The sequence below is a fragment of the Urocitellus parryii genome, chromosome 12 (assembly GCF_045843805.1).
Source record: "Urocitellus parryii isolate mUroPar1 chromosome 12, mUroPar1.hap1, whole genome shotgun sequence".
In the NCBI taxonomy this organism is placed as follows: Eukaryota; Metazoa; Chordata; class Mammalia; order Rodentia; family Sciuridae; genus Urocitellus; species Urocitellus parryii.
The window spans coordinates 11,307,878-11,328,378 of NC_135542.1; the positions used below are offsets into that span (position 1 = coordinate 11,307,878).

General features: G+C 39.0%; 1 protein-coding gene and 1 pseudogene across 3 annotated transcripts; both read right to left on the reverse strand.

The window, feature by feature from the left end:
* Positions 1 to 8,248: 8,248 nt before the first annotated feature.
* LOC144249897 (small nucleolar RNA U13) lies at positions 8,249 to 8,341 on the reverse strand (annotated as a pseudogene).
* A 2,479-nt stretch (positions 8,342 to 10,820) lies between these two features.
* On the reverse strand, positions 10,821 to 20,456 carry Mrpl30 (mitochondrial ribosomal protein L30). Of its 3 annotated transcripts, XM_026412568.2 has the most exons (7): positions 20,351 to 20,438; positions 19,067 to 19,131; positions 16,081 to 16,158; positions 14,096 to 14,176; positions 12,130 to 12,276; positions 11,865 to 11,938; positions 10,821 to 11,786 (listed from the first exon to the last, which is right to left on the reverse strand). In XM_026412568.2, the coding sequence occupies exons 3-7, from the start codon at positions 16,129 to 16,131 to the stop codon at positions 11,672 to 11,674; spliced, it is 468 nt and encodes a 155-aa protein (XP_026268353.2). In that variant the 5' UTR covers positions 16,132 to 16,158; positions 19,067 to 19,131; positions 20,351 to 20,438; the 3' UTR covers positions 10,821 to 11,671. The 3 variants fall into 3 exon arrangements, with proteins under 3 accessions (XP_026268353.2, XP_026268354.2, XP_026268352.2); XM_026412569.2 differs by lacking the exon at positions 19,067 to 19,131 and having other exon boundaries at positions 20,351 to 20,456; XM_026412567.2 differs by lacking the exons at positions 19,067 to 19,131; positions 20,351 to 20,438 and adding an exon at positions 17,691 to 17,768.
* Positions 20,457 to 20,501: the final 45 nt, after the last annotated feature.

Genomic DNA, 20,501 nt, shown 5'->3' on the forward strand with positions numbered 1-20,501 from the left:
ACCATCGCTAGCAGTCAGAGAGATGCAAATCAAAACCACCCTAAGATACCATCTCACTCCAGTAAGATTGGCAGCCATTAGGAAGTCAAACAACAATAAGTGCTGGAGAGGATGCGGGGAAAAGGGCACTCTTGTTCATTGCTGGTGGGACTGCAAATTGGTGCAGCCAATTTGGAAAGCAGTATGGAGATTTCTTGGAAAGCTGGGAATGGAACCACCATTTGACCCAGCTATTCCCCTTCTCGGTCTATTCCCCAAAGACCTAATAAGAGCATGCTACAGGGACACTGCTACATCGATGTTCATAGCAGCACAATTCACGATAGCAAGATTGTGGAATCAGCCTAGATGCCCTTCAATAGATGAATGGATAAAAAAAAAATGTGGCATTTATACACAATGGAGTATTACTCTGCATTAAAAAATGACAAAAACATAGAATTTGGAGGGAAATGGATGGCATTAGAGCAGATTATGCTAAGTGAAGCTAGTCAATCTTTAAAAAACAAATACCAAATGACTCCTTTGATATAAGGGGAGGAAACAAGGACAGGGTAGGGACGAAGAGCTTGTGACGAAGATTTACATTAACAGGGTTGAGAGGTGGGAGGGAAAGGAAGTGAGAAGGGAAATCGCATGGTAATGGAAGGCGATCCTCAGGGTTATACAAAATGACATATAAGAGGAAAGGAGGGGTAAGACAAGATAATACAAATGGAAGAAATGATTTACAGTAGAAGGGGTAGAGAGAGAAAAGGGGAGGGGAGGGGAGGGAAGGGGAGGGGGGATAGTAGAGAATAGGACAGACAGCAAAATACATCAGACACTAGAAAGGCAATATGTCAATCAATGGAAGGGTAACTGATGTGATACAGCAATCTGTATACGGGGTAAAATTGGGAGTTCATAACCCACTTGAATCAAACTGTGAAATATGATGTATTAAGAACTATGTAATGTTTTGAATGACCAACAATAAAAAAAAAAGGAAAAAAAAAAAAAAACAAGCATCATTGAGTTACCTACATGGTGGGCTCCAGGGCCCGATCCTGCAGGAAAGCCACTATTGGGGAATAGGACAAAACACACACCTCAAAAATACTCTATCCAAGGGACAGGAGCCGGAGTATAGAGACATTGGTTTCTGAGAGTCATTTGTTGAGGGTCTACCTCGTAGGATGGGATGAGGGAGGATTCTTAGCTACTATGATCTGCTAGGAAATTTTTCTTGTATTTCCAAGGAGAAGAGGATGTAGTCACAGAGAAGCAAACCAACTGAGAATTCTGAGAGGCCCAGGGGTATGAGAGGGACCTAACGGCCTCTGCTTCCCAAGGGCTAGGCACTCCCCAAGGCTAAGAAGTTTCCATTCCTCCAACATGGCTTGTTTTCATCTGTGACTTAAAAGCTTGGTACAAACAATACGGAAATGATTCACAAGCTTCATTTGCCTTATAATTTCCATGCCAGTATTCCACACAGTGTATAGAATGATTAGTTAGATGGGATAGAACTGTCCTAGTCTTTACCATATACCCATCTCTAGCACATCAGCTGATTCTCAGGAATTTGCTGAGGAAAATGTCAAAGATGTCAGACTCAAATGTGGTTTTATTAAATTGTCATTCTTGATTTTCTTTATATTTTTTGCCTTTGTCCCCTTCAGGGATAAGGGATCGTTTCATGTCTATGTCCTATGATATAAAATATTACTTCATCTAAAAACTGAAGTCATACTGAAAGATAAAGAAATGTTGTTTTATAAGTAGTTTTAGATGCAAAAAAAATTTTAAATATTTCCCTATCTGGACTTACTCATGATTAACTTCTCATTCTTTCTTTCTCTTGGCCTTCCATGTCTCACATGCCCTGGGACCTGTGACACCATAAGAAATATGTGCAGGCACAGTGACACATACCTGTAACCCCAGATACTCGGGAGACTGAGGCAGAAGGATTGCAAGTTTGAGGTCAGCCTAGGCAATTTAGGGAGACCCTGTCTCAAAATAAAATTTAATAAGGGCTGGGGTTGTAGCTCAGTGGTAGAGTACTTGCCTAATATGGGCCAACACACACACACACACACACACACACACACACACACACACACAAATCCCCAGTACCACAGAAAGAGAGGGTGATGCAGAAAGAGAGGGGAAGAAAAAGAAGGAAGTTAGTTTGATATTTGGTCTCTGCTGCATTGTATGTGGGAAGCGAGGGGAAAATGTCTCAGTAATGTTCTCATTGTTGATGTCTAAGGTCCCGTGCAGTATGGATACATTCCATTTTATAACATTAGGTAGGAGAAATATCCTCTAGTCAGATACAATGTCCATCCCCATGGTACCATCAGGTAAAAGAGACACAACCATTCCACATAAAGACTGTTCAAATATACCAATTCTCCCCACATACTTTTACTTAATCCCATCACCTCCTGTGTTCCAAACTGCAGCCCCCATTACAACTCTATTGGCAGGCTTAGGTTTTACAATACTGGATGGGGAAGGGTGTGCCAAGTAAACACAGTGTCTATCCTAAAATATGCAGGTAAAACACAATTCCTCTGCCCAAAGCCTTCCATAATCCCATCAACTCTCATGGATGGGTTTTGGTTCCACAGTGCTTGGGGCTCCCATATTAAAGAGTCCTGGGACTTCTCCTCTGCACCCCCTGACCATTTTTCCACTTCAGCACACAAGGCTTTGGATTCCCATGAGGGGCTGGGCCAAGGGACTTTAGTCCTTTTGTCAACCTACACCTTGATTAACCTGCCTAACTACTGCCCCAGAGAGCTAGTCAGGTTTCTCACTGTCAACTTTGCCTTTTAAGGTTTCTCCAAGCTGGGGTGAGTAGAGCTGCTACAGTTTGGATCTGGAATGTTCCCTGAAGGCTCATGTGCTCAAGACTTAGTCCCTGTTTGGCAGTTTTGGGAGGTGGTGGAGCCTTTAAGAGATGGAGCCTCATAGGAAGTCTTTGTCATTGGGGGCATGCCCAAGAGGGATATTGGGACCCAGCCTCTTCATCTTCCTCTCTGTCTGTTCTGGGTGCTATGAGGTGAGCAGCTTTGCTCCATCATTATGGGCTGCCCCTCTACAGGCCCAAAAGCAATAGGCCAACTGACCACAGAAGGAAGCCTCCAGAACTATGATCCAAAATAAATCTTTTATCTCTGTGTTGATTTATCTCAGGTATTTGTTACAGTAAGGGAAATCTGATGAATGAAAAGCAGACTTTGTTGAGGGATCAGCTGGTGTCCTTTAGTCTCATACAACCTTTAGTATTTCTTTATTAAAACCTTTCTTTTAACCCCATCAATGTCTGTTTTTACTCATTCCATTTTTTCATGATCATCTAAAAATTTCCACACTGCAGATGCAAATCTGGAGATGTGCCTTTTTTATTTTCCTTTGTTTCACACCTGTCAATATTTGCTTTATCTTCCTTATTTCTTAACAATTTCCACCCTGTTAAAACCTGCCCTTTGACTCTCCTCTCATTTTCCCCCAATTCTCGTTTCAATTCACCTAATCTGTCTGCATTATAAGACCCCCAAAGGGAAGCTGAGATAGCAAATTCAATAAAGCTTTCCAAACTGTACTTTGGGTTTGCAGCAGCAAGGCTACATGCCCATCCATGTTTCAAGGGGTAGTGTCAGCCACAGAATCTTCCCTGACCTGAGTAACAGGCATATTCAGGTGATGAACATCCTGGTGATTGGAAAACCAGTTCCACATGAACAGCTCCATCCAGGGTGATCCACTTGTCAATTAGAGAAGGAGAGGGACAGTTCCCTTCTCAAGGTAAACAGACCCTACAGTGACTTTTATCTAGTCCACGAGGCTAGCTGTTCCCCCTGGAATACCCTTCCGTGTGTCTGGATCATGCATAGCCCTTGTGATTGCTGTTATGCCAGATTCGTGGGACCCCAGTAGACCTGCAGCAGCCGAATCCGATGCAATCACACAAGAGTCTTTATTGCAAGCTCGAGCCTGGGCTCACAACCAATTGTGAGCCTGGGCTCACAACTCATTGGTCCCAGGGAGTGAGTCCCGGTCCTTTGTTCAGTGAGATTTTAAAGGTTTTGGAGGGATACTCTATGTGTCACAACATCACACAGCAAATCATTCCATACCGTGGGAAAAATCAAGCAACAACTCTTAATATTGATTAGCACATTTAATGGCAGGAACAAGTTGGGTAGGGATGATTGGTTAGTACAATAGGGGGATTCGTTTGAACTGATTGGTTTAGGCCACAAGGGGTGTACGTGCTAAACTACATGGTTTCCCAACATGTTATCAACCACTATAAACTACTTGGGGGTCATCTGGCATTCCAGGTATTTTGCCTGTCTCATGCTGATTGGAGGTTGCTAGGGGGGTTGCTATGGGTCCTCACCTAGCCTAACTGAGTCAGGGACACCTGGCGCCACAGACCTCTCCTGTTATTTACAGACAAACAACTCAGCAGGGTGGGTGTGTGCTTAGGAGTGCACTGTGGGTTTTTCCAAGGACAAGGGTCACGCCCCCTTCCTTGGACAGGCTTTGCTCTGAGGTAGAGGCTGGTTTCTCAAAAATGGAGTCACATTAGTTTCTCAATTGCTCCATGGTGAGCTATGGGTCCTGCGTCAACTGGAACATGCTCTTCTACTCTGCAGCATTTGAATCAAGGATACTGCCCCTAAATCAGTCACCCTCACACTCTGCTTCAATGAAGGCTCTCAAAAAGCTGATGGTACTGATCTACAACATGAAGCAACTCCTTCCCACTACACCCCTGGTTTCAGTAGTTGCTTGGTTTTGTCCTTTGTCCTTCAGCCACACAGATTACTGTCTCAGTAACCAGAGATCTTAGGGGTAGTTTCTGTTGTCCTCGCACACTGACTGCCCTGGGGAGATAGCTTTGGGGTCCCAGCTCATATTCCACTGACATCTAAGTTTGGTCTAGCATCAAGGTCACCCCTGTCTTTTCATTTTAGCTGTCAGAGATAAAAATAACCAGATGACAATTTTACCTTTTTTCTTATTAGTCTACATTTCCTTATGCATCTAGTGAGCCATCTCTAAATACCACTGGTACCTTTAAGAGCTGATCTTAATATAGCTAATTCTCCACACCAAAGGTGACCAAGTGGCCACTCAGGAATCAAAGGTTCCTCATCCAAGGCCCTTTCATGTTTCCATAAGCCAGGGCTGTTCTGGTAAATCCCAATTCACCAATGCCAAATGCTCAATAGGACAAAATTCTATATTCCTACTATTCAAGAACATATCTGAAAAATGGGGCTGTTGGGGAGACTAAAGGATATAACGTACTCTCTTTCAGTCAACAATATAAATACAGGATGAAATATGAAAAGTAGTAGCCCAAAACCTTGGAGAGGCAACAAATGCAGGTAGGCTCTGGATACATTTAAATTCTTGGAAAAAGGAAAGACATTTAGTGATTTACCCATTTTTCCAGTGCTTAATATGACGACCGATGGGCCTCAGCTCATGTCATATGGAGCCACTAAAACTCAGAAAGAAATACAACGTCTTCCTGGCTTGAAGACTATCAGGGGGTAGATTTTAAGGAAACCATTGCAGCTAGCAAGTGATGAGAAGTCAAAGATAAGAATGAATCAGAGGGCCCCCCCATCTCCCACAAAGACTGGGTTTAACTCACCCCCAATTTTTTATCCAAGTCCTGAATCACACATGCACAGGTGGACTTCAAATGGCCCAGCTAAGAACTGGAAATTCACTTGCTGCCCATCAGAGAGGACCCAGAGTTTGAAGTTTCAGTTTAGCCAGATTAATCATCTGCTAAAACAAATCAATAATTTTCAGAGAAACTTAATAGAATCCAGAGTCTTTACAAAGTATTTTTCACAGTGTCTAAGTTACAACCCCAAATTACTTACATAAAACTTATAATAAATAGGAAGGGACTGGGTGTATAGTGTAGTGGTAGAGTGCTTGCCTAGCAAACATGAAGCCCTGAGTTAAATCCCCAGCTCTGTGAAGAAGGAGGAGGATGAGGAACAGGAGAGGAGGAGGAAAAGGAAACAGGAGGAGGAAGGAGAGCAGGAGCAGGAAAATGTAGTCCATACTCAAGAGAGAAATCAATAATGGGAAGAGGTCCCAGATGTCAGAATTGACAGACACGGATTTAAAATCAGCTATTATATATGTTCAAAAATGTAAAGGAAGGCATGGCAAAGTGGTGCACACCTGTAATCCTGGTGACTTGGGAGGTTGAGGCAGGAGGATTGTAAGTTCAAGGCCAGCTTGGGAAACTTAGTGAGATATAGTCTCAAAAGTTAAAAAAATAAAAATAAAAATGGCTAGGGATGTGACTCAGTGATTAAGCACCCCGGGGTTCAATTTCTGTTACATGCCCCACCACACACACACACACACACACACACACACACACACACACACACAGAAGAATAAAGCTGAGCTGTGGGTGTGTCTCAGTGGTAGAGCAATTGCCTAAGGTGTGTGAGGCCCTGGGCTCCATCCCCAACAGTGCAATAAAGTCAACAACAGCAATTACAGTGCTATGAACCTTTTTGTTACAAGTCTTTTTTTGTACACACATTCTTTTTATTTCTCTTCAGTAAATACCCAGGAATGAAATTGCTGGATCATAGAATAGATGTCTAACTTCACAAGAAACTCCTAATTTTTTTTTTCCTAAGTATTCTTAACAGTTTACACTCCCATAAGTGCCGGGTTTCTGTTCTCGAGACTAAAAGGCTCAGGAGTCACTCCAGTTAAACTGGGCTAACTGGGCTGCACGAAATAACCACACAAGAGACACAAATATCTTTTTCTTTGGGGTCACTGTGACAGCTTCTCTGACCTTAAGGGTCCACAGAAAGAGAGAGAGAGAGAGAGCACGCGCTGACCCCTTTTATTGAGGAGAAGCTATTCAAATGAGGCATCTTCATCTGAGTATCTTCATGATGTCCACTATCAGCAGGTTGACTGACACCTGGGTAGGCCACAGCCAAGGGCACAGTAAGAGAAGGGGATACACACAAGGCACTTCCATGGAAGATTCTATCGTAAACAGGGCAAGGGGTTATATTACAAAGGAACAGGTGAGCATAGCTTCACCCATGGGCTGTAGCAAGACACACCCATGCACGAGACACCGACCCTCACACCCAAGAAGGGTGCCACATTTTTGCACTGAGCGCCTTAGCACCCAGCAGGGGAGTGTAACTTAGTCATGTGCAAGGTTGGCTTCCCACACACAAACAATGAGTGAAGAGTTTAATTTGCTTCATGTTCCTCCTATACTCCTGTGGTTAGTCTCAATTTTACTTTTTCTAATGGGAATGCAATGATAACCCGTGATTTTTTAATTTGTACTTTCCTAGTGGTTAATAAGAATTTTGTCATATGCTTATTGGTCATTTATTGCACAAAGCAACCCTCTTTTGCTTTGTGCCTTTAAAATCTTACTAAAATGGGTACAGTGGTGCATGTCTGTAATCCCAGCAGCTTGGGAGGCTGAGGAAGGAGGATCATGAATTCAAGGCCAACCTCAGCAATTTAGTGAGGCCTTAAGCAACTCAGTGAGACTCTGTCTCTAAATAAAATACCAAATGGGCTGGGGATGTGGCTCAGTGGTTAAGCAACCCTGGGTTCAATTCCCAGTACAAAAAAAACAAAGACAAAAACTTTTCAATTCCCAGTACAAAACAAAAACAAAAACAAAAATTTTTACTAATTTTTATTTGTTTTTTAAATTTATTTTAGAACTATATTGTGTATTCTAAATATAAACTTTCATCTGTATATATATATATATATATATATATATATATATACACACATACATATATATATTCTGATATATATATCACACACACACACACACACACACACATCATAACTATGTTTTCCCAGCTTGGGGTTTGTATTTATAAGAAATTCTTATGATGAATGGAAATTGATTGAACCCAGGGCACTTTATCACTGAGCTACATCCCTAGCCTTTTTTATTTTTTGAGCAGAGTCTTGCTAAGTTGCAGAGACTGATCTTGAACATGTGATCCTCCTGCTTCAGCCTTCCAAGCCGCCGGGATTACAGGTGTACACCATCATGCCTGGTAAGAAGTGATCTTTTTTTCTTTTTTATGTGGTGCTAAGGATCAAGCCCAGAGCCTCACATGTGCTAGGCAAATGCTCTGCCACTGAGCCACAGCCCCAGCCCTTTCATCGATTTTTGTCATTATTATTTTTTCCATATCAGACAAGTAATGTGCCCAGAAGGTTTAGAAGGAGGCACACCTCACACACAGCATGAACACCCAATATCATGTTTATTAACTGAAAATGTGGTGGCACCCCCTCCTCTACCAATGCATCTTAATTAAGCTTCTTCAGAGACCCTCACCACAATTTTTCTTGTTAATAAAATATCAGTCAAAAAGATCTCTGCAGAAGGGCTCAATGGGCTCAAAAACTGACAAAAACAACCAAGCTGAAACTAAGCTATGGAACAAAAGCCAATACTTAACTAATCCTTGAATATGAGAAAGAAGGGATACTTCCTACCTATGTTAAGCAAATTATCTCATTTCTAGAAAAACAAGGCAAATAACATCACAGGGGTTTCAGAAACAATCTTGTTCATGTCAAAAGCTGCTGTTTCTTCTTCCTCCTCCTTTACCAGGGATGGAAAATGACCTCACACATGTGGCCTGTGCAATTTTACATTGTCCTTGGGAAACTGTGCCACTTAGAATACGCATATTATTTAGCATTGTAGTGAGAAAAGGTGAAGGGAACAGGTTTTTGGCCTGAAAGACACACAATTTTGAAGATTAACATACTTCTAAATAACCTGAAGATCTAAGTAGAAAATATTTTAAACTAACTGATAATAAAATATATCCAAATTTTAGATTGAAAAGGGAATTGCAATTGTGGTGTCAGGAGGCCTCCATGATCCCTGCCCCCATACTTGTGGAATTCCCTTCTTCCTCCAGCCAGGACAGGACCTGTGATTTCCTCCCAGCTAATGGAATGCAACAAAGGTGATGGGTCCTTGGGACTGTATGTAAATTATGACCTCATAGTGCCCTTCTTGTGAGTCTCTCTGCTGCTGGTTTTGAAGGAACAACTTGACATCAATCCTACAGCTACAAGGATTGAACTGTACAACCCTGGAGCTTGGAACAGATCCTCTAAAGTCAAGCTCTGAAGATACCCAACCTTGGCAAAAAGATTTTTCTGCAGCCTGTGAGATCCTGAACAGTGACCCAGCCAAACTGTCCTCACTTTAGACCCAGAGACATTTCAAGTTAACAAGTGTGTGCTGTTTCAAGCAGCAGTTTTTGATAATTTATTATGCAGCAGTAGAAAACAAAATGTACTAATGGGTAAAACCACTCTGGAAAGCAGCATGGAGGTTCCTTAGAAAACCTGGAATGGAACCACCATTTGACCCAGTTATCCCACTCAGTATTTACCCAATGGACTTAAAATCAGCATACTACAGTGATGCAGCCACATCAATGTTTATAGCAGCTCAATTCACAATAGCTAAATAATAGAACCAACCTAGGTACCCTTCAACAGATGAATGGATAAAGAAAATGTGGTATCTATACACAATGGAATGTTACTCAGCCATAAAGAAGAATGACTTCATGACTTTTGCTGGTAAATGAATGTATCTGGAGACTATCATGCTAAGTGAAATAAGCCAATGTTTTCTCTGATATGCAGATGTTAACACACAATAAGAGGGGAGGGCAGAATAGAATTTCAGTGGAGTAGAGAAAGGGGAATGAAGGGAAGGGAGGAGAGATGTGAATAAGACAGTAGTATGAATCAGACATAACTTTCCTATGTTGTATATGGATACACGACCAGTGAAACTCCTCATCATGTACAACTACTAGAATGGAAAGTTATCTCTCTCTCTCTCTCTCTCTCTCTCTCTCTTTCTATATATATATATATATATATATATATAAAATCTGTTAAAATACACTCTACTGTCATGTATATCTAAAAAGAACAAATAAAAAAAGAAAAGGAAAAAGAATGCACTAGCCCTAAAGATTTTTCCTCTAAAGATTTTTTCCTTCAAAACAACTGCATTACTAAATATTCAACTTAGCATTTAGATTCCTTCTTCTACATTAGAGGACAATAGTATGCCCACACTGGCATTATTTGAGCCAGATGTTCAAGAGACAAAGGAGAATAAGGGGTGACTAGAACAGAGGCTCCTTATCTTCAATGAGCTGCTGAGCTGCCCAAGGCTTCCCCCGTATTGACCCTCCCCTACAATTTACTTCTCTCCACCCCTCCAGGTGTCAGAAATAGAAGGAAATAAAGTAATTCTCCCTAAAAGATTTCTTCCTCTTTTTCCTTCTTTTAACTAGCAACCCCAACTGTAGACAGAGGTTTCTTAAAAATTCAAAGAACATCCATTTTGAAACTGAAAACAGAAGTCTATTTTTTATTAATTCTAAATGTTTTTACTTCATACTCTGTTCCGTTAGGAAAATAGCTACATATAGCTGAATATGTTTTGTCCATGCAAGTGCAATAATAAAGTTTAGCCAAATTTAATTTTTCAAAAATGGTTTTAAAGTGCTGGGGATCAGGGCCTCACACATACTTTGCAAGTGCTCTACCACGGAGCTACACTTTTAGCCCTTTTTTGGATTTTATTTTGAGACAGGGTCTAAGTTTCACTCAGACTGAACTTGGAACTTTTGATCCTTCTGCCTTAGCCTCACATCAGGTTTATAATTAAAAAATAAATTTTTTTTTTGGCATTAAATTAGGGACAACATGAATCTATGTCCACACTTGAATTTATGGACTCTGAGGCACTGGATTACTGGATCCAGAAACACCCCATGTTTCATGCCTTTGTATTTCCCCAATACATAGCACAGAAGTCAAAGAGCTTGTCATGGTTTAGATATGGTTGGTTCCCCAAATGTTCATGGGCTGAAAGCTTAGCCTCCAATGTACTGGTACTAAGAAGTGAAAGGATCTTTAAGAGGTGGTGGGATCTTCAGTGGAGGGGCCTGGGTCATGGGGTCACTTCTCAGAAGGGATTAATATCCGTCTTACACAAAAGCATTAACGTCATTTTGGCTTCCTCAGCAAGCTCCTCCACCACTTACCACTCTCCCATGTGCTCAGATCATACGATATCATCTGCCTTGTTATGACACCGTAGGAGGCCCTCACAGGTGTGGCTGCCCAAGCTTGGACTTTTCAGTATTTGAAACCAAAATAAAACTCTCTTCCTTATAAACTAAGGTCAGAGATTTTGTTATAGCAATATAAAGTGGACTAAATAGAGTCACTCAAAGAATTTGAGGAATCCAGTTAAATTAGAAAATAATTTCTACACAAAAATAAGTTAATTGCTATGATGTCAGAGGATCTAAATTTAGATATTCAACAATGCTGATCTTATCTACTTTAGAGTGAAATTCTTATGGGAAAAGGGAGAACATTAAATAAGCAAACTTATAAATCTATATGGTAGGGAAGAATCAGCAGTCAGTGAGAAGACTGGGATTTCAAATACATTTTAAAGATTTTAATGAAAACATTTTCTCACCAACTTTAAATAAAAATAATTTGCACTTTTTAATCTGATGCTGCAATGGTGTCAGGACTTAACTGCTTCCTACTCCACAGGCTTTAGATGCCACTGCACTACTAACTCCCCAGTGCTCTTGAGGCATGTGGAAGACATATTCTCTTCTGTTGGAAGTCCTTGTGGCAGCTTCAGGGGCTGGATTCTGTGACAAAAGAAAAGGCATTTAGAATCACACTAGATAACATATTTTTTAAAACTGCTGAGATAATGAACAACAAACCTTATCAAATGTTTAACCACTTTCAGTTTTGCATTCACAGAAGGGATATTCTTATGAACTTGAGGGGTATGTGCCTACAAACAAAGGAATAATGTTATGAATCAACTGAAAAAGCAAATAGCTCTGTTTTTAGAAAATGTTAAACTGAAGGTTAATTACAAACAAGTTACATTAAGTAATACATTAAAACAAGAGACAATTTTAAAAAGTGTGAAATGTAAAGCAAATTTAAACAACACTGAGGATGACTAAAATAGTTGCATACTTTTTCTAATCCAAGCATCTTTATTGTATCTTTTTCCCAGTATGGACGTCTTTTTGTACTTTTTATTCTGGTAACGATGTGTAGTTTATGAGGGTGCTGTGGATCCCCACCATATTTTTCATGATCTGCTGGTGAAGGCTGAAATACCTACAAAGGAAGAATTATAAATGGTAAACTTTGAACTTACACAGTTTCTATGTACCTCCCATTTTTCTTAAAAAATGCTTGCACTAGCATGTGTACACACACACACACACACACACACACACACACACACCCCCCATACTGATCTCATCCTTAATCTTTATATAATCCTCAATCTGAAACTGCACATTTCTACCAGTTTAGTCTGATTACTAAAAGGGAGTTTAAGACTTTTATCCTTTTAACAAAAATGTCACATAAGCAAGAATTTTGTCTTGTTGTTTAACCCCTGGGAACAAAGCCTGAGGAAACCAAATGACACTAAACGATTCAAATGCCAAGAGAACATATTAGCCCTACTGGCTGAACACCATTCATCCAAAAATCTGAAATCTGAAATACTCTGAATCTGTCAAACTCAAAGCAAACTGGGGTACTCAATTAGAAAAGTTTATGTAAATATTCCAAAATCAAAAATCTCTGAAATCTGAAATTGAAAAGGGCCAGTTAAGACAGTAACTTTTTATCTCTGTATTTTACCACTATAAAACAATGCAGGGGATGGGAGAACCCAAACCAACCAACTAACCAACCAACCAACCATCCAAACCAATAAAAAACCCCAGGTTTCACAAAGCTAAATACAGTCTTTACCATAAAATCTAGCAACCATGCTCCTGAGCATTTACCCAAAATGTTGACACTTATGTCCACACAAAGACCTGCACATGAGTATTTGTACTACTTCCTGTAGTATTGTCAAAACTGGAAGCAATCAAGATGTCCTTTAGAAAGTGAATATACAAATAAACTATATAAATCCACACCATGAAATATTCAGCAATAAGAAGATATAAGCTATTAAGCCATGAAAAGGCATGGAGGAACCTTAAATTACATTGCTAAGTGAAAAAAGTGAGTTAGAAAAGGCTACACACCGCATGATTCCAACTACAGACATGCTGGAAAAGATAAAACAAACATAGTAAAATGGTCAGTTGCTGCCAGGGTTTGGGAGTTGGGAAGAAGGGATGAGCAGGTGGAGCACAGGCGATACTTAGGGCAGTGAAAAATTCTGTACTATACAGTGATAATGTATATATGACATTGTATCTTTGACCATAAAGTAAACAACATAAGGAGTGTAAACTATGAGCTTTAGTTAACAAAGTATCAATGTAGTTTCATCAGTTGCAACAACTGTATACCAATGGAAGATGTTAGTATCAAGGGAAAAGGTGCGTTGTGGGGAGGGAATATATAAGAAAGTCTCTATATTTTCTGATCAATTTTCCTATAAGTCTAAACTCCTTTATGCAACAACATCTATTAATTAAAAAGCAAAACAAACAAAAATACAAAACAAAAGCCAAAATCAATGAAGGGCTTTTTTTTTTTTTTTAAAGAATGATAAGTACATATAAATCTAATAGAAAAAAATGAAAGATTTAAAGTAGCAAAGGCTGATATAGAAAGTGAAGATGAAGAGTCTCATTGTGAGAGCCTGGGCAAGAAGGACCATTTTCTCAGGACAACGATGATACAAAAAATAAACAAATAAGAAAAAAAAAAATAATAAAACCAAAACCTAAGAAGCAGGAACAACACTCAGAAAAACAAAACAACCCATCCTGCAAAGGCCAGTGGCACAAGTAACAGAACACAGTTTTATTTTTAATAATCATAATTTACATGAATACTATTATATTTTAAACTCTGTACATATGACTTAACATAAAAGCTTTCAAAACAGGTACCTTTTAGTACATGGAACTTAAAAAAAAAAAAAAAAGAAGGAAAGAAACAGTAGCATTGTTCTTACTTTATCTGGAATTCTTGATTTGGTAAATTTGTGACGAATCCAATCTGTACCAAGGAGAGACTCCACACCTTTTGTCACAGTCTAAAATACGAAATAAAACATTTGACTTTTTAGAAGTCTGTCTAGTGCAGAAAGCCACACCCACCAATCCTTAGGTGACTAGTCTGTTCTGACCTAACATACAATTGTTAAAGATTTATCTCAACTCCCTAGCAGAATGAATACCTCCCATCAAACCACTAACCAAGTTGGTAACTTTTTCCTGGGAAGAATCATATACTATTATCCAGTTTTGGAGCTTTAGAGTCTCCACTGCCAAGACTTGATTCTGCCCTTATAGGGTGAAAGCAGTCATAGACAAATATGGGCATGACATGTTTTCACAAATTTACCCAACAAAGTGACAGGCTGAATTTGGTCTAGAAGTCACTGTTTACCAACTCTTGCTCTAGACAATATGCAAAACAATGTAAAAGCTGGGTGTGGTTGTACATATCTGCAGTCCCAGCTATTCAGGAGGCTGATGCAAGAGGAATAGCAAATTCAAGGCTAGTGTGAGGAACTTAGGGAGACCCTGTCTCAAAATTTAAGTAAATAATTAATTAAAAGGGCTGGGATGTAGCTCAGTGATAAAGCACTTGCCTAGCGTATGCCAGGCCCTGGGTTCAATTCCCAGTACGGCACATATGCCCCATCCCACCCCACCCCCCAAAAAAGAAAAAAGGTAAAAGAAATCCAAAAAAAGAGTTTCCCATTTTCTTTCTGGTTTTCATAATGCCTTCACTCCTAGCTCCTATCTCTTGTTCTACTCTGTATTCCTCCAATCCTCTCTTTCTCAGACTACTGAAGAAAAAGGATTAATTGGCAACCTTTCACATAGACAGTGCTTTGAGGATTGGCAAGTCACTCCTGTCATTCCTTTTCAGCCTTCCCTTTATTGCAAGGATGGCATAAATAACTAGAAAATAGGCCAAAGGGGACAAGTTAAGTAGAAAAAACAATGGGCTTCTAATCCTGATTCTGCTACCTACAACTGTGAGAAATGAGATACTTATTCTCTTGGAGGATGATTTCCTTGGTACTAAGAAGGAAATAATACTGACTTCACAGAATTAATCTGCAGTTAAGATAATGTATATAAAGAAACTGACATTGTTATCATCTTTAACTAGTTGTATATAGATCCATATGGAGACCCCAGTGTATATCTAGGGCTATCTTGTTGGGGCCTCAGGTAAAGATTAAGCTACACCATTGAACTTTCTAAAAGAAAGAATGAAAGATGTACATAAAACTACTACCATTAATGGTATCTGGAAGATTGTTTCTCTTCTTGTTTTTTCTATATTTTTCTAATTTTCTATGATTGAAATAATATATTCTTCCTTGTTTGCCTTTTCTTTATTTATATACTTATCTACCACTGAGCTGCATCCTCAACCCTTTTTATTTTTAAAATTTTGATTGTGATTGTGATTCTCCTGCCTCAGACTCCCAAGTAGCTGTAACTACATGTGTGTACCACTATACTGGCAAAAATGTACTCTTTTCATAACTGAAGGGAAAAAAAAATCTCTATAACTTTAGGAAATTTAAGGCAGATCAAGGGGAATCAATGGTAGTCGATTTTCATTGGAATTTTCTCAGGAAAAATTGTTTTATGGTTCCAAATTTGATTTTGAGACAGGGTCTCAATAGGCTGTTCTCAAACCTATAGGCTCATCCCCAGGCCCAAGCTTATCCTCCAGCCCCAGCCTCCCAAGTGACTGGGACTCAAGTGTACCACACTTAGCTATGATTCCGAAGAGAGAAAACTGAGATGAACCATAAACAAACAAAATTAACCCCAACATTAAAAATTAATATAAAAAAACTCTGCAAAAAAAGTTTTTTGTAGACTTTAACATCACTGTATATTTTTGTAATTAGAAAAGAAAAAATATTAAGGAGTAGGGGCAAAAAAATTCTTGAAAAGAAACACTTACCTGTAGCCTGCCTGGGGGCCTCTGAACTACTGAGCGTAAAATCCCTGCCATAAGCGTAGTGATTGTTCTCTTTAGCAGCTGTGAAAAGTAGAAAGCAGACCTATCAGTCAAATAAGTCCTGGAAATGGACAGGACCCCCTTTTTTAGTGTTAACCAACAAGTCAGCACATTAATTGTAAACCTGATAGAGGTTTACCAGTAAAATTTTATTTTAACATAAGAACAAGAATTAATTTATAGTATTTCATTCAGATTCAGCAAAACCACAGGTGGTAATTATACATTAACCACATCCCTTTTTTGTCCAGTGAGTTAGAGCCTTGGCTGATTTCACAAAATGGAGAAATGGGAGTTTACTGTCATTTGAAACATCTTCAGTAATGAGGGCAGATAAAGAATGCTTTGTCATAGAAAAACAGAAAGTTCAATCTGTTTTCCAATGTCATCCAGCCATCAAGAATATGTGTTCTGGGCTGGGGATGTGGCTCAAGCGGTAGCGCGCTCGCCTGGCATGTGTGTGGCCCGGATTCGATCCTCAGCACCACATACAAACAAAAGATGTTGTGTCCGCCGAAAACTAAAAAATAAATATTAAAATTCTCTCTCTCTCTCTCTCAAAAAAAAAAAAAAAAAACAATATGTGTTCTGGAGCCCAATTCTCCTAATTCCTAGTACTATACGCTTTCACTAAATCAGAATAATTTTGTTAAAAAGAAGTAAAGTCTCACTTTTGCTTATTTGTATTTTTGAATGATTCTAAACACACATGCATTGCTTTTGTTATGTAAAAAGATCATGTTATCTAGTTAGACATGGAACAGTTAGTCTACTATATTGATGGACACTGAAAGCAGAAAGATTAGGTTCATGAAGTATCTATCTTAAAGAGAGTATTTAAATTGTGTTTCAATTTCTTGCCCAGAAAAGAGAATAATACCCATCTTTCACATAAATTATTCTATAAAGCACTTGAAACAGTACCTGCCGCATGAGAAACCCTCAATAAATTGTAGCTTTTATTATTATAAGATTATTAAATTATTATGAAGCTAATATGAATACTGTATACACTAAGATAGGGTATGTGTTGTCAGTGTCCATCAGTTTCTAGCACACTCAAACTCTTCCTATGATGTAGAGGAAGTTGAGAATCACCCAAGATGTCCCTGAAAAGAGCCAGACCTCAGGAAAACTGCTCAGCAACTGAAATCTAATGCTAAATTATTTTGTCATACTTATTCCTCCCAGGCTAAGGGTTATATACTAATCTTACTCACTTAACTTTGTACTTTATTAAATCTTTCCTTTCTCATTTTCAACAAAATCCTGAACTGACCTTCTGACTTCCATTCCAACTCCCCTCATGTCTTTTCCCATAACAGCTGTATGTTATCTTGTTAAATAACGTCACTCTGCTCAAAACCACTGAAGAGGGAGGTCACACTTAAGAAGGAAGGCTATACTGGATTTCATTTGGAAATCAACATTTAGCTTTACATAAGCAGTGAAGCACATGAAAATAATTATATATGTAAGTATATACATGGGTTAGCTTTGTTAATTGAGAGAACCTAAAATCAATAACACCCAGTAGCAATGAACAAACTCACCCAGACCTTGGTTTCTAGTAGCATTATCTAACAAAAGGAAGCAGGTCTCCTCAAGAGATGGCTGATAATGTTTGGAACATCTTAGAGTGACCAAAAAAAAAAAAAAAAAAAAAAAAAAGACTACCAAAAAGAAAAATGAGTAACAAATAATTGGCTTATAGCCTGAACCAAAATATAAATAAGCCCATACAATACAAATAAGTGGATAAATTAATAAAACAACAAATGTCCTGTATAGAAGAATTCTATGTAATTTATGAGGACACTACAAGGAGGTAGAGCAGAACTATTCACTCCTAACTGTGGGCTATGGTTAGTAACTTGCTCCCAATGAGTACAGTACAGAAAAGGGGAAAATAACTTCATAGAAGAAAAACCCGACAAATACTACCCCCGCCAGCTGATCAACGTTAATTAACATCAACAGTGAAAACAGTAAAGTTGTTAGCATGTACACTTGATATGATGTAATGAGAATGGCACTTTACCTCCATGTTTGTTTGTTTGTTTCCCCCCAAACCCATAGGCCCACTCTAAGAGAAAAACAACAAACTCCAATTGAGGGACATTGTGCAAAATACTTGACAGGTATCTCCTCAAATACCTAACAGCCTCAAAACTGTCAAGGTCATCCAAAACAAAGAAAGTATAAGAAACTTGTCAAGGAAAATCTGAGGAGATAAGATCATTAAAGTAATGTAGTATTTTAGATGGGATCCTGGAAATAAAAAGGACACTGGACAAAACAAAGGAAATTTGCATAAAATAAGTATGGATTTTAGTTAATAGTGTATCAATATTGGTTCACTGGTTGTTAATAAATGTACCATACTAATATATGATTAGAAATGGACGTGGCACATATAGGAACTCTGCACTATCTTCACAACTATTTTGGAAATTCAAAATTATTCAAATATAAAGCTCATGTATTAAAAATTTAAAAATTTCCAGTGCCTCTCCATTTAATCACAGTGAAAAACAAAGCCCTTAACTCCCTCCCCTACCCTCACTCCCTCCATCTCTAATTACTCTTGTTTAACCATTTAGACAAGCCGCCCCTTGCTTGCCCTGCATCTAGCCAAGCAGGCATCCTCCCCTGAACTGGAAGGATCCCAACATGGCTAATCCCTTCACCTTTTTCAATTTGGGGTTCAAATCTCATTTTCTCAATGAGATCTGCCCTGGTCACATTATTTGACATTTTACCCACACAACTGTTAGTACTCCCAACCTCTCTATTCTACTTGATATTTTCCCCATAGCATGTCAGAGTCTTAATATAATTGTAAGTTTTGTTGTTTAGTATTTGTCTCCATGTTACTTCCAAAAGAGAATCATTTTTAGTTTTGTTATTTCTGGTTTGTTTTACTCACAGATATATTCCAATCTTCTTCCTAAAACAGCATCTGCCTCATTGCAGGCATTTGATATGTTTTTGCTGAATGAAATTACAGACATCAGATGTGACAGTCAAAAGTTATGTCTTTTCCCCCACTGAGTGCTCATACATGCTAAGAACTCTACCAGTGAGCTGCACCCCCCAAAGTTACATATTAATGAAGTAAAGATTATTCTTATAAAGCACTCTTGGACTATAAAGTAATTATACAGTCTTCCACTGTATAATAACTATTCTCTTGCACAGCCGCAGAAACAGAAAAATACCATGCTTCCTATGAGATACGAGAACCCTTTCTATTCTTAAAAACTTTGGAAACTTATCAAAAACTAGTATACCCCTATGGGGTAGGCTACCATGGTAACTGTTCTTTTTATGTCCTGTAATATCTGATAGTTTTTGTTTGTTTGTTTTTAAAGCATTCACCATGCATGTAGCGGTTCTCTTAAAAGACGATTTCTTCTTCTAAAGAGACAAGACATGGAATGACACTGGCCAAACTATGCTATGTCGTGCGCATGTTCGAATGTATAAAAACACATCCCACTATTATGTATAATTATAATGCACAGAAAAAATATATAAAGAGACATGCATTTAAGTATATGAGGGAAAAACATTAATTAAAAATATAGAACACGGAATTTCCCTTTCAATAAACCAAGATCTCTTAAGACAAGAAATGTATTTCTCTTCTCTCAACTAGCGCCTAACTAGTAGTAGGCAGCCCTCACAACTGCCTCTTGTCTAAAAAAGACAGAAGCAACTTTTGGTAGGTGACGATAAAAACATGGTTGCAAAAAAAAAAAAAAAAAGTTTTTGGCAAATAACTGCCAGCTCCCAAAGGTTTGCATTCTAAGATGCAACAATCTTAAAAAATAGGGCAATTTTGTCTTCATTTTTAGAAAATTAAGCTGGACTGATCTTCAGTTGGAGCCCATGCCCATAAGTTACGAATATAGCAGAAGCACAGAAAATGCTAAAACAAACTTGAATTCCCTTTCCCAAGCAGTCCAGCTTCGGTGGTTCAGCTCCAGGAGTCAGCGAGCACTCATGGGCCGGGCCGGGCCGGGTCCCCTGGAACCAGCAATGGCTCAATGGCTTTTCACAAGCCAAAGAGACGGGGTTGGGGAACAGGCCCATATAGTCGCCAAATCAAAATGGAACAGGGAGAAATCAATCGCAAGCCACAGAGAGTTCCCAGATACACGCTCTTGGTGAAAAATCAAATATTTCACACCACTTATTCCAGACTCACCAGCGCCCGCTAACAGAGCACCCTGAGGTGCCCCACCGCGGAAACCGAGCGCAGGAAGGACTACCCAGCGCGCCACTCAAACCTTTCCGTCGCAAGGCGTGCGACCCTTTGGTTCCGGGGAAGGGCGTGTTATTTACAGATCTCAATCCCT

Excerpts from the sequence above, each read along its gene's own strand:
- Mrpl30 (XM_026412567.2), bottom strand. The coding sequence starts at position 17,714 with ATGCTACTAGAAACCAAGGTCTGG. Across the intron at positions 16,159-17,690 it reads TACTAGAAACCAAGGTCTGG|CTGCTAAAGAGAACAATCAC; the intron begins GTGAGTTTGTTC and ends TACTTTTCACAG. Across the intron at positions 11,939-12,129 it reads AGATGCTTGGATTAGAAAAA|GCACATACCCCTCAAGTTCA; the intron begins GTATGCAACTAT and ends CTTTGTTTGTAG.